Source organism: Punica granatum, chromosome 3 (genome assembly GCF_007655135.1).
Source record: "Punica granatum isolate Tunisia-2019 chromosome 3, ASM765513v2, whole genome shotgun sequence".
Classification (NCBI taxonomy): domain Eukaryota; kingdom Viridiplantae; phylum Streptophyta; class Magnoliopsida; order Myrtales; family Lythraceae; genus Punica; species Punica granatum.
The window spans coordinates 10,301,761-10,320,345 of record NC_045129.1 but is presented as its reverse complement, the minus strand read 5'-3'; the positions used below and the strand labels follow the sequence as shown (position 1 = coordinate 10,320,345).

General features: G+C 35.9%; 2 protein-coding genes across 2 annotated transcripts; both read right to left on the bottom strand.

Moving 5' to 3' along the window:
* Positions 1 to 574: 574 nt before the first annotated feature.
* Positions 575 to 1,993, bottom strand: LOC116198671 (FCS-Like Zinc finger 6-like). The gene is made up of 2 exons (XM_031528883.1): positions 1,458 to 1,993; positions 575 to 1,192 (listed from the first exon to the last, which is right to left on the bottom strand). Exons 1-2 carry the CDS (start codon positions 1,835 to 1,837, stop codon positions 1,087 to 1,089), a joined length of 486 nt encoding a protein of 161 aa, XP_031384743.1. The 5' UTR covers positions 1,838 to 1,993; the 3' UTR covers positions 575 to 1,086.
* Positions 1,994 to 11,102: 9,109 nt separating this feature from the next.
* Positions 11,103 to 14,386, bottom strand: LOC116201930 (3-hydroxyacyl-[acyl-carrier-protein] dehydratase FabZ-like). Its single transcript, XM_031533394.1, has 4 exons — positions 14,070 to 14,386; positions 13,410 to 13,470; positions 13,182 to 13,326; positions 11,103 to 11,520 (listed from the first exon to the last, which is right to left on the bottom strand). The coding sequence occupies exons 1-4, from the start codon at positions 14,263 to 14,265 to the stop codon at positions 11,269 to 11,271; spliced, it is 654 nt and encodes a 217-aa protein (XP_031389254.1). The 5' UTR covers positions 14,266 to 14,386; the 3' UTR covers positions 11,103 to 11,268.
* Between the last annotated feature and the right edge of the window lie 4,199 nt (positions 14,387 to 18,585).

Below are 18,585 nucleotides of genomic sequence, written 5' to 3'. Positions count from 1 at the left end.
ATTGAGTGGAGGGACCACTGCGTTTTGGGACTTGCAAATGTCGTTTTCCAAAGTCTTGGAAGAAATAGAAAATTAAAAGCAGTGGTGATGACGGAGTTCTCCAAAATCACTAGAAATAATAATTGTTTTTCCACAGTAATGCTACTAATTACGTGGATTGATGGAAATATCTGCATCACTTTTTTCCAATTTATATATATATATATATACACATACTTTTTTATATGTAGGCTTTCACATTGATTTCTTAAATGGAGTAATTTAATTTAATTAGAAATTAATTGTTAAATGAATGTAATTATCGAACATGATGTCGGACATGGAGCAATCAAAATAAACAATTTGATCAACTAGATATTTGATGATTGATTCAAAGTCATCTATGGGAAAAAAAAAATCTTTTATTATATATGTCATTGATCTACGGAATTGACGTACTTGAACATACTCTGTCTTGAAGCACAAGTTAAAAATATGTGAAGCACGAATTTTTTTTTTTATTAGACGAAACTGATTTGAAAATTCTTTTGCCACGAAACTTAGAGGATATATAATATATATTGAAGATAAATAAAACCATCAAAAAACTTTTGGGTAATAATTCATTAATTTTTAGGAGACTGGAGTCTGGTTAATTCCATCTCCTACTAATAATTGTACACAAGCAGTAGCTTAGCTAGGCACATTCCTATTCAGAGAGTTCAAGATATGTACAATAATTGCCAGCTTCTTACAGAGCCATAGCCCCTCTTATGGCTTTCTAATTACCAATTTGATTTCATACATTAATTATAACTCCATCCGGACTTGCCGTACCACTTCGACACATCGGTCCCTACAGAAGTGTCTGACTGATACATTTGTATTACCTTCCATAAACAAATGCCCGAGCAGGAATGGAACAGGGACACTCTCTATTTGTCCCGAGAAGTCCGTAGTCGTCTGAAATAGGACCCCAATAATGACAGGGGGAATTATTGATCCCCAGATTAATCAATAACCTAAATCGCCCTTAAGTCGGTGAAATAATTCCAGCCATCTAGACATGCCTCGGTCTCGAATTTCATAAGCTCCTAAGATATGTTGTCATTTGGAAACTGAAGCAACTGTGCTGGAAGTGCGCTTTTCTTTTCTCTCGTCTTGCTTCATTCGCTGCTCCCTGCACTCTAGACTACAAAATGCTGTGTCTCCCCTGCACAATTAAATTTAAGTTCATTCATATATATTAATTATTGACCAAGTAATAATATCACAAACGCAAACAATATAAATTAACTAACTACAATGTAATTATGTGATGAAAATGAAAAATTACACATCTAACTCGACATCCGGACGACATGTCACTACTATTCATATTGGTCCGACCATAAGATGTACGAGCTTCCTAGCAAGTATTCAGTCGCGTGGCATGAAACGCTCGATTATTAGTGCTTTACTGGTATGCATATGTGTACCTGTACATATATATGTCCCGGCCCGGAACCAACTGGCGCTGGCAGAGCCCGCAAATCCGCAAGAACTGAGCTGTCTCCATGTACTCCGTCGTTGTCCCGTAGGGGTTTCTCCTAGGCGAGACCATGGCAGGGGCAGCCAAATGGTTTTGGTCGTAGTCGTACCAACGGTTCCCAGTAGTACTGTTACCCGCAGTCGTAATGGCTGGGATGAAGTTGCGATGATCGTGAGTCGACGCTGCAACGTGTTCCCCCGGATTAGATGCCCCGGAGACGTGGAGAAGGCCGTCCTCAGACGATTCTTGGGGGCCGATATCCACGGTGATCCCTGTCATGCTCGCCGTTCTCCTCATCGGAGGGCGAGGGCGCTTCCCGAGCAACATGGCTGATGGTTTGATTATATATGTGATTGTTGGGTCTCAGTTTCTTACTTCTACTTAATGAAGATTTAGACACAAAATCAGACTTTGGGACTTTTGGGGGGAGGGGGAGGGGAGAGAAGGGAAGTGAAGTGATGATAAATGGTGGAAGAGAGCGAATCTGGGCCGTTGCTTGCGGCACCACATTTATACTGCTGATCCAATAATTATTTTTAAAATTTTTTTTTTCCATACGTGCTGATCTTATTCTACTGAGGTGAATCAAGTGGAATATGGAAAGAAAAAAAAAAAAAAGGGACGTACACCGAGTTCTATGAAAGATTGTAGGTCTCAGTCTCAGTAGGATCTTTCTTCGTCGTTGTTTCTTTTTCTTTTTCTCTTTGCTTTTTCTTTTTTCTCAAAAATAATTAAGTTTATAAGTTATGTACACATCGATGCCCTTTAGATAATTTTCTTTTTCCAGTTCCCACTTTCTGTAAACAAGCAATCGACCCCTCACGTAATTCTTCTGAATCTTGATTAGTGTTTAAGATCCTCTGCATTCGATTATCTAATAATTAAATCACTTAACAGAGGCAGATTATCTTTCGATGCATTTCAAAACATCCATTATGGAACTCCTTTTTTTTAACTTATAAAACAAAAATCCATAATCCCCTCCGGAACCAAACATGGATCTTTCGATTCATTCGGCTATCACGCTCAATTACTTCAATCATTCTTTTTCATTTTTTTAATGTAATGAGCCTATCCACTCTTTTATATGTTTATATTCAAAGAAAAAACCATCAAAACCTATCTCTATTAATATTTTCTTCTCTCAATATTATAAAAAAATGTCACTGATAGAGATGGACTTACAATAAGCAGACTAACAATTGCTCAATCACAACCAAGCAATTAAGTCAGTGACTCTACTGACTCCCGATTTAATTAGCACGCCAATCAGAAAAGTTATTTGATTCCCCGGGAGATTGCTGGTACCGATCGAAGTCGATCAAAGTGAACAGAGCAAAGCTCAATGTCTGTGAAGAGGCACCGAATTTTAATGGCAAAGCAAATTACCTATTCTTCCTTGGGAGAATTATTCCTGGGGAGAATTGTTCTTATTTAGTAAAATGGGTTTCATTGTAATTATTCTTCTCTCTTAGATTAAGTGAACGGAGGCTTTTGGTTCATAACACGTGATAAACAACAGTTAAAACTCGGATATTAACAAAAACTAGATGAAAACTTGCACGTTACATGGTCAATAATTGTAATTTGTTCTTAATAATAAGTAATATAAAAAAGTTATAAAGTAATATAGAAAGTTGTCCACTAAAATTGGAAATAATTATACTATAATATTGATAGTGATCGTTATTCATGTCGATATAATTCAGTTTGTGCTTGTGGATATTGCACGTTGGACCTGATTTCGTCGATTTCTTATCATATACCTTAGGAGCTTAAATATTCAAATTCGTATATCATTAACATTATATATATTTAAAATCTCAAATTCTTAACATATATATGTCTAGGATATCACCACTATTATATATACGCTACCAAAATAAAAATTTCCAAAGCAATACAATATGCAGGAAAACCTATATTAGTGAAATAATCATCAGCTTAATGCATTCAACATCTATATCTTTCAGTATTTCATATCATATCACATTATAAATGAGGAAATTATTTGTGAAATAGTTTATGTATCCTTTGAATACTCAATATCAAAGAATTTAATAATGCACCAACGGGAGTTGGTTCAAGCAGTTCGGCGCTTGTTCCACTTAAGTAAGGTCTCGAGTTCGAGTTCTTGTGAATGCAGAAAATTTATACTGTGAGAGCTTTACCACTTAATAGACCGATCCGACTTGACTGGATTAGTTGGGACTCAATTGGGCTTCTGGATACCAAAGTTCACACAAAAGAAAAAGAAATTAATAATGCAAAAATACTACCCAACGGTAATTATTTTCTACAAAATATAAAAGAATATATCTCTTCATCTTAATAAAATAATTGATATCGTATTAAATGTCGAAATATCTATAAAATATTTTAAAATTTGAAAGTTTTAATAACACAAGAGGAAAATATATAAAATCAAGAAATTGTCTTTTCTGTTATAATCCTTCTTATGAAAATTGAATGTAAATTAATAATGAGTCCTACAGACATAATATTGGTATAGCAAATTAAAAATTAGAAAACAGAACAATAATGAGTTCTATGAATTCTTGAGATTTGTGATTCATATAACTCACAACATATCATTGCGTCGGAAATACTAAAATAAGAAAAAAAAATCTTCTACCAGAAGAAAGTTATAAGATAAAGAAAAACATAATTAAAATTTTCATAACCACATAAGTCTCAAAGCATTATGAGATGATGTAAAATTTTATAGCTAGGAGTATTCCTCTTCATATTTGATAAACAAAAATAGATTGGATGCCACAGTAGTTGTGATGAAATTAAAAGAAGAAACACAAATATATAGTATACCAAAGAAAAGATTCTAAATTTAATAAAACAAAATATAATATTTAGAATTCTATAATAATACATATAATTGGAATAAGAATATGTTGATACAGTACTATATATTTTTATTAGAATTTTTAAGCATTTATGTAGAATTTAAAATACTTAAAAATTATATACCAAATATAATAATTCCCTATAATGTAAGATTAAAATAATTAAAAAAAATATCAAATGTAAAAATTTACCATGATTAAGTTTTACTAAGAAATTTGATATATTTTCCTTAATATAATATCTGCATAATTAATATGATAATATGGTTTGTGAGAGGCCCCGTAAAATGATAACGTAGCTTCGTGCAATGTTTCAATTTAGTGAGGTAGCAGCGCAAGAGATTAGCGAAAGAGTCTGTTATTATATGTATAGCTTATGATAACATCGTCCTCTAAATCGCAAACAGTGAAACAACACAATCTCGAGCATTATTATCAATATATGATATGTTACATAAGCTCTAAGAGCAAGCATTGAAAGGAAATGTGTACAACTTATTATCCTAGGCCATTGGCCCACACGTTGTTGCTGTTCGATCTTTAGACTTTTTTTTTTTTCCGGTAGAACGATCATTAGAGATTTGATCAAATTCAAAAAGGACAAATTTCACTTACACTTTTTACAATTTAGTAAAGTGACGTATACATCCCCTGTTTTTTTAAAAATATGACAATAACCCCTTAATTTTTATGAAATGGCAACTTACGTGTACATGGCAACTTATATGGAGATATGGCTTTTATATTATTTTTAAAATATAAATAACTAAATAAATAAAACCTAGAAAAGGAAACCATCGGAAGAGAGGAAGGGCCGACGATGGCTCGCCAGAGCTGACCGTCCTCCTAAGCAGATTTTTTTCTAGATACTTTGTCCGGTTACATGCTCCTTTGTTGGGTCAAAATTAAAAATACTAGACAAAAGGGATAAATTGAAAAAATGCTGAAATTAAAGAGAAAATTAAAAACTTGAGACTGAGAAAATATTTCCCAACTCGCAATCTATTTTTATATGAAATTTTTTCTAACTTTTCTAGATGAAAATCAGGAACAAAAATTCTAAAAATAATTTGTCCGACCATAATAATCATATCATTTGATTTAACGGGTTAATCAAATTAGTAATTACCTTATCTAGGTAGGTGGGGTTTAAAAGCATTGGAAAAATGTGAAATTTAAAAATAAAAATAGGAAAATTTTGAAATTCACAAAAGGAAAAAAAAATGGGAAAGAAAAAACACTGGCGAGTGGGCAAGGGTCCTCACTTGCCCGCTGGTCTCGCTATCCAGCTTCCATATCTTGTTTGACGTGATGAATTACCCTTCAACATGGAGCTTCTTATCAACAACTTTTTTTTTCCCCAATAAAGCGAAGAAAACTTCATGTGGATTCGAGTTACCTGAGAAATGCTCACGACATCTGATCTATTTTGAGATTCTCGTCTCCACTTTTGACGCAAAAAGATAAAAGCGTACAATTCGAATTCTATGAATCTTGCATTGCATGGCAAATAAGATTCAACAGTCTAGGGTGCGTTTGGAAATAGAGTTTGATTTTGATTTTGATTTTGATTCTGGAAAAAGACAAATGAGATTATATTATAAATTTGACTTGGAAAACGTGTGTTTTTGTTGTGTAGTGGGTAGAGTTAAAATCAAAATCACGATTCTAAAATTAAATTCTGTTCCTAAACGAAGCCCTAATCTCTCGTGAATTGAAATCTAATGGCATTTTTTTTGTCGAATTTCGAGGATTTTTCTTTAGTGCATGATTGCTAGGCATGGATAGAAATTAATGGAATGGAATCGATCGTATAAAATGCGATTGTTTCCTACCATAAATTTATTTAGGAGAGCAAATTAAGCAAACGGAGACATGGAAGAATCGGATGAATCTATAGAGAAACACAGTACAAGGAAAGGTAAATTTGTGAGTGGGAAATGCGAGGGAACCACCAACGTCATTTCACTTTTCCTCGGTGTTTCGTCCTTTTCATTAAAATAAAATTGCTTTTTTCCCAATTCTCAGGGCATTAATTAGCCCTGCTGACACCAATTTAATTTTTGTTTCCCAAAATGTTAAGTAAATTCCATTAAATGTCCACAAATAAAACCGAATACCAAAGAAATCGTCTAATCGGATATTACAAGAGCGAAATAAAACGGATCATTCTTGGGCAAACGACAAAGAGAAATAGTGAAAAAACACATCAATGAAGATACGTTCAATTGTCATATGCGATCTTGAAACCGTAAAATCGGCTCACGACCTGCTAACTTCATTTCATCATGGACCTCAGTCGATACTGGGAATCGAAAACAAAGGTTGCTCCTTGTCCTGAATCCGGGATAAAATTCCACTCTGTTGTAAGACAGAGTATAGTAGCATAGTGTCTCGGGTCGATATCCGTGTGGAAGATCCCACCACAAATTGCAGCCACTAGTTCAAACTGACATTTAATTTAAATTACTAATTATATATCATCATGGGTAAATAATTCACGCATTTTTAGGTGTGCGTGCTAATTATTTTTTCTCACCAAAAGGTAAATCGAATCTGACTCTTCCTGCGCTATTATTGTCACACTTTTTTCTGTAAGTATTTGCCATCACATATTAAACTACGAAAAAGATCTTAACTTTCTCCAACCGATTCACCCATCATATTGTCTATTACTTTTTGTTGGCATGAATCCCAAAGTCTGTAATTTCGCCTAGTTATTACTATTAAAATCAATGCAAGAGATATCTGACTCATAAAATTATTACTTGGGACAAATTAATATTATTTTGAATGACAATAGGAATATACTGTCTCAGCACAAAATCGATAATCCTCGGACACCAATCGTATGGTACCGTTTGCTCCACGTACACCTTATTGAGTCTCGAGCTTCCTCGAATAGCAACAATGACTCGGTCGAGATCGAGGTCGACGGATAGAGCCTGTTGTATGCATGAGATGAGTTGTTCTCGATGTAAGCTTTGTGTCGATTTCCGGGGCCCGAATTAGTGTGTCTTACATCAATTGTTTCTTAGTGGGCAAAAAAATAATGTCAAGCAACAAACATGTAATTTTCTTTTAACTATTGGTCTTATTAAGAGGGTCCTAAAATAATATGATATAATATATAGTAAATTATACTGGTGATTCAAAAAGTTTTAATAATGTATCATGTTGATCTAAATGTTTCAAAGTTGTAATATGATAGTACAAACCGTCATCTCGCCATTGACGCCATCAAGCCGACGCTGATGGTGCAAAACCGATTTTTGTGGAACGTTACATGATGGTGCAAAATGTTTTGAAGTTGTAACTTAATAGTACAAAATGTTTTACGTAAGTTACATGATAATGTAAAATTTATAATCTTATAAAGGACGGCTTGACGGCGTCAATGGCAAGATGACGGTTTGTACTATTATATTACAATTTTAAAACATTTTATACTATCAAGTAGCAAAAAAAACTTTTTAAATCAACCTGATACATTATTAAAATTTTTTGGATCATTAGTGTAATTAATCCTATAATATAATAACCAATCAAAGTAGGCAATTGCGTCACTAACAATTCGAGCAAAAAAAAGAAATTGCGTCACTAACAGGGGGGCCACCCTCAACATCATGGCATACTTCTCATTTCCAGGTGGTAACCCCTTCCCCACTCCCAGTCCCTTTCACCATTTGTTCTTTATTTTAAAAAAAATTCTTTTCTTTTATTTTATTTACAATTTCTTTTCAATTAATTTTTGTAATGATTCTTAATTGGAGCTTGGTGTTTCAATCTTATGACTTGGTATTCGTAGATCCTTACCAATGCATAAATGAAAATAAGCATCATCATAACACTCCAACCTATATGCAATGGGTGATATTATCACGATTGGCTGGAAAAATAATCACTGTGAATTTTTTTTTTTAACTATTAGATCAGATTATGTAAGATCTAAACTCTACGCATGTCCAAATTCTTTCTACTTAAATATCCACTTCTCAATTTTTAACTTTCGATATTTTTTACAATGCATCTTCTCGACGACGCACAATTGCGCCTGTGGACGAGTCAAATCTGGTTCAACATTAAATCGAACCCAATTGACCAGTTCAATACATCAAATAACAAGTTTATATTTTTCAGGAAAAAAAAAGAAGCTATTTAGCTCCATCGTCCTCTTATTGAACTTTCGCCTTCAAAAAACACAGAACACCCTGCAAAATTGCAAATCAAATAAGAAAAATTCAACATTCAATCGATTCCGCTTGGGATTGCCTCCGCCTTTAATGGATTCAACATTCAACATTCAATTGATTCAAGCCGCTGCCAACCCGCGCCTGTCCTCCCTGCGGCCACGCCTCCCATCTCCGGCTCTCCGATGCCTTCCCATCAAGCTGTCACCGACCCGCCTCTCTCCTTCCGCTGCCACTCCTCCCATCAACTAAAAATTAAAAATCTAGCCTTAAATAAAATCCTAAAAAGCCTTTCGGCCACCGATTCAATTCAGCCTCCTAATTGATTAATCAATTAAAACCCCCGAACACAATCTGAAGTCAACTCAACCAATTTAGCCTTTTAGCCATTCAATTGCAACTTCAATTCCATTCGGCTAAACTAACAGAGTCTAATACCCCGATTGGGGTCGTCGGCGCCCTCTGTTGCCTCGATTCCGTTCAAATTAACGGAAACTTTGATAACGTGCTAGAATTGTTATCAAATCTAAAGTTTGTGCATTTTTAGGTTAAGAAAAAAAATTCGTGCAAGAAATATTAAAATGTGAATATTTTTTTTTTGGTTATTAACCCTAGAGAAAAAGATAAAGGGCTCAAACTTTATTTAGCTGTCAAGTCCCCCAAATTAGGAATATTTATAAAAATGTCCACCCCACCTTTTGAGGATTGAATATCTTAGCACCCCACAAGTCCTCACAAATTCGAAACACAACGTATGCAAAAGGTACTAGCAAAGGAAAAAGACGAACGACCCCACAGTTATATTGAATTCGCATCATATTTTTCTTCTCATTTGGGAGGAAATGGAATGTGATTTCATGGTGGATGATCCTTTGAAGATGCAAAAGTTTTGTCTAAAGTGTGTCGAAGCTCATCAAAAAGTTGATTTAACTCAATAGCGGGAAGTGGCACGGGAGGTTCGGTGAGGAAGATGGTGCCTGCATCACATCCGGTCTCCTGAGGCCGCAAATCCAATTTATGTCCCGTCACTGCGGTCCGTAGGGAGCACGATAGTCTCTTTTAGGGTCTCCAGAAGCATATCTAGAGATCCCCATCTTTTGCTGCTATTTCCATTCAAGCGATGATCTGCAATATTTCATTGTACCATTCGCGTGTTACGGCGTTCAAGGAACTTCTTCCAGAGGCCCTAAACATAAATCGACCCCGAGATTATTACTTGTGTATATACCTCGAATTCGAATCCTTCAAAATACTAATTTTTATAAACAAACCAACCAAACATCTCAAACCTATGTCTTTTAAGAGCATAGTGAAACCCCACATATCACGCTCTGCTGTCAAAGGAAAATGAAATGCCATGCCCAGCAGAGTCACGAATCAACACACCGGGCAAGACCCGAAACACTATGTGAGAGAGACTGGCAAGCCAGATAAGCAGATAGCAATCGATTTTAACCGTACAATCAAGAATCGGAAAGAAAAAAGATGGCACCAAAGGCAACGTGTATGGTTGTAGGCAAAGAGATGCCCATTTATATAATCCCTTCTTCCTTTATTGATATTGTGTGTGTGTGTGTGTGTGTGTGTGTATAATAATTGATGTCCCCTACCAACTTATAAGACCAATATGGACAAAAGGCTCTATGATGGGTTCATAAAGAGGCAGGGGCCTCCCCCTCACTCACTGCTATTTGATTCCATTCTCCACTCCTCATTGACAAGAAGAAAGATGGGCAGATATTAAAAGTGTAGATGTCCACTCACCGGATCTTTCATTGGCCTGCGATTAGAGCAAACAGATACAATCGCGAACCACCAATCGTCTTCCTCCACGTACCACTCCCGAGATTCCGAATCCCATACTGTGTGCGGTAATTCTTGCCCGGACTGTATATTCACCTCAAATTGATATCAGCCGTTCAATGGTGCGGGTCCCACGGCATTTACCAAAACGGCTGTGATAGCGTGGTAGAAAGCCAAAATGATGCGTGTATGTGCATCGGAGGAGGGCCCACGATGATGTCGACAAGGCACGCGCGGTACTTTAAATATGAAGGATGAACCATAATCCAAGGCTTTTGCAAAGCACTGCTTTGACAAGGGTTAGAGCATTGCGCAATTTGTGCAGTTTATAGGTCAGCACAACAGCTTGGGCATAGCAATTCTGCTTTTTCGAGGTTCGATTTCATCTCTATTATTGCTCCTATGAATAAACAACTGTCATGCTATATAAAGAAATGGATGGAGTCAGTAAAACTTAAAAAGGATATGTTTAAAACAATAATGGCTGACGAATTATAAGGATTCCTGAAACTCTCCTGTCATCGAGAAAATTTATTCTTCCTAAGACCCCGTTACAGCCCCTAACTTGGAAACCGACTCCAACACAGCCCCCCAAGTCTGTCATCATTGGCTAGCCTTATGCTCTTTCCGCCTAATTCATATTTCGCTTGATCACCTCAAATGTTTATCCTTCGTATGTTTCAGCAATTTATGACGGAAGAAAAGATGAAACGAGACCAAGGATAGGCGCATTATGCGTATGTGAGAACAAACCATGTTGATGTTAGAACAGCTATTATTTCCGGTCATTTGAGAAAAAATCCATCCCCTCAGTCACATAATCACCATACAAACAAGCCTAGGTTCCCTCTGAACTAAGCAATCAAAACTGAAGTCTGTGGATAAACAAGAATGTACCTGCAAATCAATCACTTCCCATGGCCATCAAGAACTCACCTTCACAAACTACTTCTCCACCAACATACGCCTTCCCTTCCATCTTAGCGATTCCGAAACGCTTCTGAAGCTTCACAAGCGTCATCCTCATGACCAAGGTATCTCCAGCAATCACGGGCTTCCTGAACCTGACCTTGTCGATTCCTGCAAAGAAGAAGTTCTCCCGAGAACCTCCCACTTCAGGCTGCAGCATGACTATTCCACCTACCTGAGCCATTGCCTGGAATAAAAAAAACTTCCCTAGTTAGTGCCAGCTAAATAAGTTCAAAACTTCAGACAGAAGTCTCAGAAAGGAAGGAAAAAAAATGGAAGAATGTAAACAATCTTCCTATTTAACAATTATGATCCTAAGCAAGGAGATGCGCATGAATCTTCATTGAAACTTATTTCTCCTCAAACTTCAGACCCCTCAAACTTCAGGTCTGCAACATGTGCTCCAGTATCAAGAGCGTGATAAACATGCTCAGGGCAGATTTTATGCTACAGTATTTAGCACGCGGTCAGAGGAAGGGCCCAAACCATCCCGTAAGGGTCTCTGTCGGTATACCCAGAACATCAAGCCCTTTAATCATGATACAATAACTCATAGTGCAAATTCTTAACCCGGGAATTAAGTGAGGGATCAGTCAAAATCTTCAGGATTATTTATTATACAAGCAATCTTAGGAGATGGTTATACTTTTAAAATGTTGGATTTTACTTCAAATTTACGATACTCCCGTCTTGCCAATATGGTAACATTCAGTTTTGTTTCATAACTCGTATTATTTCCTAGTCATTGCCTCCTTCAGATTTATAAAGAAGTCAATTCTTGAAAATAGCTTTTCTCGTGGAGAGATGACCCTTCCACTTAGTACCATCAAATCAATAAGGTCTTGTGCTCAAGGTTCCTTCCACCTTTCCATCAGGGACCTGTCTCCTAGCCTGAGGAATGATTTGGAGGCCTTAACCTTCGGGAGCCTACCCATGGAAAATCTTAATGGATGAATAAACACCCATCGTAATTTGATTTTCTTTATCGGCTTTCAACTTCTCCACTTCCTTTCTAGGTTTAAATTGTGAGAAAGATTATTCTAGTAGCACTCAAACATCTTATATGCCCCTCTCACTCATATTTTGGTGAAAAGAGTACTTTCAACCCATTCATAATTTCTTGTCTACTCCTCCTTCTCTCCTCTATTTACAGGGTTACTTTGAATTTGCACCAACCATTAATGTCATACTTAGAAACAGGCCATTAACATCAATCTCGCGGAAACTTCTCCCTGATAGGCTTTAAAAGTATCAACATACTGGAAATCTACTCCTTAAAACTGCCTAAATGTCAGTTATTCATGTTTGACTTGCTGCAGAGACTAAATCAAGGAAACTCTGAGTCTTGCATAAGCCAAGATGAGCTTAGATTCATTAGAAGCATCTGATCATCAGAAGTTCATCATTGATCCTGGCCAGAACATGCATTGATGTTTATGCTTATCTATTCTTTTATTTAACAAGGTTATTTAGCCGTACCTATTGACAAAACAGGAAGTGGCCTCAGGACGCACATAGTTGTATACTTACATTCTCACATCTCACAATGAATATAACATGGGAAATTAGCTAAGTCATTCAACTTAATTTTCATAACATGTCATGGAAGAACAGATCCAAATTGATCGCTGCAGACCATGAAATTGGAGATGCTGCCCCTATGGCTGCTGTAATTCAATACATCAGAAGAATGGGAAAAGCTAACAAAAGTTAAAGTGGCAAATGCCCTATGCAATCTTAACTTTGATTCAAGGACTATAGAAACTCCTAGAAAGAAAATCCATCTATCGAATAACAAGTCAAGGGCAGTAATCACGGATCAAAAGTTATCTTCACAAGCATCCTTACCTCAACCATGAGAACACCAGGCATTATGGGCCTCTCAGGAAAATGCCCAGGAAAGAAGTTGTCATTAATAGTGACATTCTTTATTGCAACCGCAGAGACACCAGGTTTGTACTCGATTACTCTATCAACTAGGAGAAACGGAAACCTAGAAAAACACAATCCAAAAATAATCACAACCCATCAAACAAAAGAATGGATTGATGTGCCTTTAGCATTCAAATCACGCACCTATGAGGCAAAATCTCGCGTATCTGATTGATATCCATCACTGTGGGGAATGCCGGATATTCTGCAAGAAATGATTCAGATGAATGCTTCATTTTTTTTTATTTACCCACTCATCACGATAAAACAAGGTATTCCACTATCAGGAATGCAGAGTAGCAAGCAATAAAGTGATTGCACGATACATACGATTACTTAGGAAGACAAATGATATTAACCAGTGTTACTTATCATAAGTATTGTTACTAAATGTTCCTGCAATCATCAATCGACTGTCGCCGCCGGAAGTTCCAATAAAATTCCTCTATAATTCCCTCAAGTTTTCCCGCAATTCATCTCTTTCCACTACTCAATACTCATCATTTTGACTTCCTCATCTACTCATCATTCTAAACTCATCACCCAATCATTCCATTTTCCGGTCGAACAACCAGAAAAGCACAAAGCAGGAAGTGTGCCAACAGGCAAAACGAACTCGATTAATATGCCACTAAAAGATAACATAGGTAATGCAAAATATAGGCAATGCCCGACAAATTTCCTGCCTTTCCTATGCGCATAGGGCCGGCCGAACGAGCATTTTCAAGACAACCTATGAACCCCATTAACGAATACCAATCACATTCTGACAAGTGGGTAATTCAGAAAGAGAGCTCAGCTTACTCTTCTCAATCGGGATGTCGGAGCTGTCTCCGTCGCCACTGGAGGAGCATCTGATCCTGAGATTTGAAGGGCGGTGTGATTTCAACGAGAGGGGATGAGATCGCGAGAGGGGGAGAGAGAGGGGAGAGAGATGAGGCCCCTTTGACTGGCTGATAGGCTGAGGGAAGAAGATGGAGCTCGGAGCAGAGGCTGCCATGGCTGAGCTGACACTGATCCACACTCACTCGCCACTTTCCAGTTCGCAGAAGAAGAAGAAAAAGCGAGCTTGCGGAGAATTCAAAGACGCCAATTCGCCGTTCCCTTCCCCCCCTCCCATTCTTTCCCAGGGGGGTGAAAGTGAAACAGTAAATGGCCCAATGTATTTGGGCCTTGGCCCAGACAAAAACTGGAGTTGGGCTTTCAAGCCCAAGAGATGCAACCATTCCCTTCCCTTCTCCCACTGTTGCAAAGAGGAGTGCTAGAGAAGAAAGACTCATCGAGCTTGAGCCTTTTAAAAATAGGAAGATCGTCGAAGAGACAGGAGCTGGGATTTCCATGGAGCACGATGAAAGGCACACGAGCACAAAACTAGGACTATTGCAACTTAATTAAATAAGTCGTGGTTTGTTTACAACTTAATTAAATAAGTGTTTAAAAGTTAATTATAATTTAATTACATGGGAAAATGAATAAGAGAGAAAGAGAAAGATGACCGATAATGATATTATCTACTTAATGATGAAGTCAAAATCCACTTAACGAGTCAGTAAAAAATTTTGACTCAATAAAATAAGTCATTTTTCACTTGTTGATACTCTCTATCCCTCACAAAAATTTTCTCGCCCTTATCATTCATACTCTCTTCCTATACATTTTTTTCTTTAACTAATTAAGTACTTAAATTTTAAGTATTTAATTTATCAAACACCACCTTAAAAAATTGGGATTTTGAAATGGAAGAGTGAGAAGCAGGAATTTTCCTGCTTGAACTTTCCAATTTTTTTTTTCAAATTTTGAATGTATCCCAACACAAATACTTCAATGGAAGAGAAAAAAGAGATTTTTACCTCATATATTTTATGGTTTCACCTTATTTTCAAATCTATCATATACTTTTAAAATTATCAAAAATATCTCATGGTTTACATTTTTTTTTTCCAAATCTATCACGGCGTTATATTTCCGTTAATAAAACATAAGTAAATTTCAAATCAATCCCATGATTTTAATTTTTTTTCTCAAATATATTCCGAGTAAAGGGTCACAGTGACAAGACCGTTAAATGTTGACGGAAAATATAATGGCGGAATAAATTTAGAAAGAAAAAAATATAAACCATGGGATAATTTTAAAAGCTAGCATATGATAAATTTGAAAAAAAAAAAGTGAAATCATAGGATATATAATGTAATTTGTCCAAAAAAAAGGGGTCTTTCCTGACACACTATATTGGGTCGCAAAAGACAACTTTTGTTAACTTATGGCAATGCATTTTGATGTGTCAGCAAATACAATCTTTGACAATAAAATATGTGTCGGCACATGCTAAGTATGAGAAGTTATTGAGTGATCCTATCTCGCCATATACCGTGAGGAAGTACCAATTAAATTACATGAAACTATGTCATAATTATTCTTCATTAAAAAATCACATTTTTTCTCACCACGTTATTTAAAATAAGACCATCTAAAATATTCTCGCTAAATGTTGGCTGACACCATTATTTTGTATTGTCTAAGCTAATTTTCACAGACCAATTTTTCCCGATACAATGTTGATGCAATCGGCATATAAGGCAAACTTTCCCCACCAAGGGCGGAGCCACAGTGTCCCCCCCGCCACACAACACCACCCGCCCCCCCCGGGGGGAAATTTGTGGCTTCCCCAATATTTTGCTCATAAATTATATTATCTTTTTTAAGTTTTGCCCCATAAATTATGATTTTTTTAGGATTTTGTCCCTACTGTAAAAACATATATGCATTATAGATGTCTTTTATTCTCATTGAAAGAAAATCACGACTTCGCCCATGTTCGCCATGCATATTTTTCTGTATCGGGGCAAATCATAACCTCGACATGGATTGCTAGAATTACCACTACCAGTGAGATTGGTATGGCATGCTCGGTGGATGGTCACTTGTCCCCTCGATCCCACAGACAGACGTAAATCACTTTAGTCCGCACATCCTCACTCGAGATTGGAATTTTTAATAACAAATTGGTTACGCATACTAAACGTTACTCCTTTTACAAAAATGTTGCACTTTGGCTTGGTTTGGCAGTGTTAGAGCTGATGAGGAAGTACGGACGCATAACTGCGCGCTAAAGAAGAAAATGCGGAACCTCATAAGCAGTAGAACTGTTTGTGGAAGATCATAAAATACTATTGCAGGTTAACTTGCGAAATACCTCTTATACAAACACGTGAACTCTCACCAATATTTCAATTATTAAAACTCAACTTAAACACAAAGTCGAAAGAAATTAATTATTTAACCAATAGATATTAATTTGTTAAGTTCATAATTCTTGTTTCCACTTCCAAGCATTTTTCGATAAATTACTAATATAATTTATACTTACTGAATCTTTTTAAAAAATATAATAGTTAAAAATAGCACTGTTAAAATAAATTATTAAAAGTATTAGCTATATGGAAGAAATTTTTCATTTCTTTAAGCATTGATTAATTAGTTATTCATATATTTATTTTCTTGGAAGTTATTAAGATTTTTTCTAAGAACAATGAGGGACGCTCTTGATGTTTTATTCAAAAGCTTGCCTCTCTCTTTAATAATGTACGTATATGCACCCGTGCTATGCCCGGAGTTGTATAGATTATCTTTTTCTCTCTCTGTTTTCTTTCTTGTACTTTTAGAAATTTAATGTGTTATTTTTATGTTATAAGTTTAACCACTTCCAATGTTTCATTAGATCTTGTTAAGATATTTTCATACATAGGAAAACCAAATGGACGTAATTGATTAATTAGATTGTGTCTTAAGGAAAGGAAAGAGGAATACGCGAGACAGATAAGAATGAGAGAGCGAGGAGAAGAAAAATGAAAATTGTGGGACGAGAGGTGGCACTTGGCAGTGGGTGATTATTACTCCACGTACTTTGGGTATTATATTTTCCTTTTAATTTTATTAATAAATTAAAAATTTTGCAGTGGTATATTTGTATTTGGTTTCTTAAAATAATCTGAAAGGTATTCTTTTTTTTTGGATGAATCTGAAAGGTATTCTTATAGATTCATATTAGAGGAGTTTCCCTTTATTATACAGATAGATAGATATATAGAAGATATATGATTTGAAATTTAACAGCTCAGTCCCGAGTATCATTTGTTTTGGCATCAAAATTTTTTTCCTTCTTTCATAGTGAGCAAGAAAAACTATCTATATCTAATTTAAAATATGGGTCAGTTAACTTATGGAGAAGTTTCATAAAACTAAAAAAATCATGCTAAAAAATATAAAATTGCTAAAAACATGTTTACCTAATAAAAAATTGGATGAATTTTCTTCAAATTTTCTTCACCAATTCCAATCTAAACATTACTTAGAAAAATTACTATTTTTTAGTTGTCCTACTTCTCCCCTATTCAAGGGAAGAGTAACAAAAACAGATTTTCCTTTTTAAGTTAACCTTGCGTTTATAATTATCCAGGAAAAAGTAATAATAATTGTTTTGGATAAGTAAAAGTAAAAATTATAAGTAATTTTGGGAAAAATGCAAAGGAAAATAGTAGAGTAAGAATAAGGAAATAGATAGCATTTATATAATTAAGAAAAAAACTATGACTATATTTATTATTTATTAAGTTTTTTATCAATTTATTTTTTTGAATTAATAATAGATGTTATTACAATTAAAAAATCTATTTGATATTTTCTCAACTCTCATGAAAAATTGTCAACTTGAAACTTGTAAACACCTATTGGATTACTATTTCGGAGAAGCAAATTTCGGGAAGAAGAAGAGGAGAAAAATCATTAGGTCTTGATTTTTTTGCCAAAAAAGTAGGCCCTGATTTTATGTTTTCTTCAGATTAATTTTACGCGCTTTGATACTATTTCCGCATGCCTGCTTCTATGAGAACGTCAATGAACGCGTTTTACCTTGGTCATGAACGTATATATGTATGTATATACATATATACGTACATGTACGAGTTGATCTGCCACTGCCATGGAGGGGGTGGGTAAGTTCGTGCTGGAGCAACGGCCCACACTGCAGGGCAGAGGGAAAGGGAAGTTGCACTATTTTGTTTTGTTAATATGTGGAGATGACGTCACGGCTTTCTGCCGCTGCAGGACCGGCAAATCTGACGTGGGTCGCCCGGCGAATCTGACGTTGGTCGCCCGTCCCGTTGGATGCAGACATAGATTATTTACCTACACATCAGACAAAAAACTACGGCGTCCCAACCCATATGCCTGTGGACCCCGCGTCCCACGTAGGGTCTTAATAATCTCATCTCCTCTTTGAATTTTTCTAATTCACTACATCATTCATACGATGAAAAAG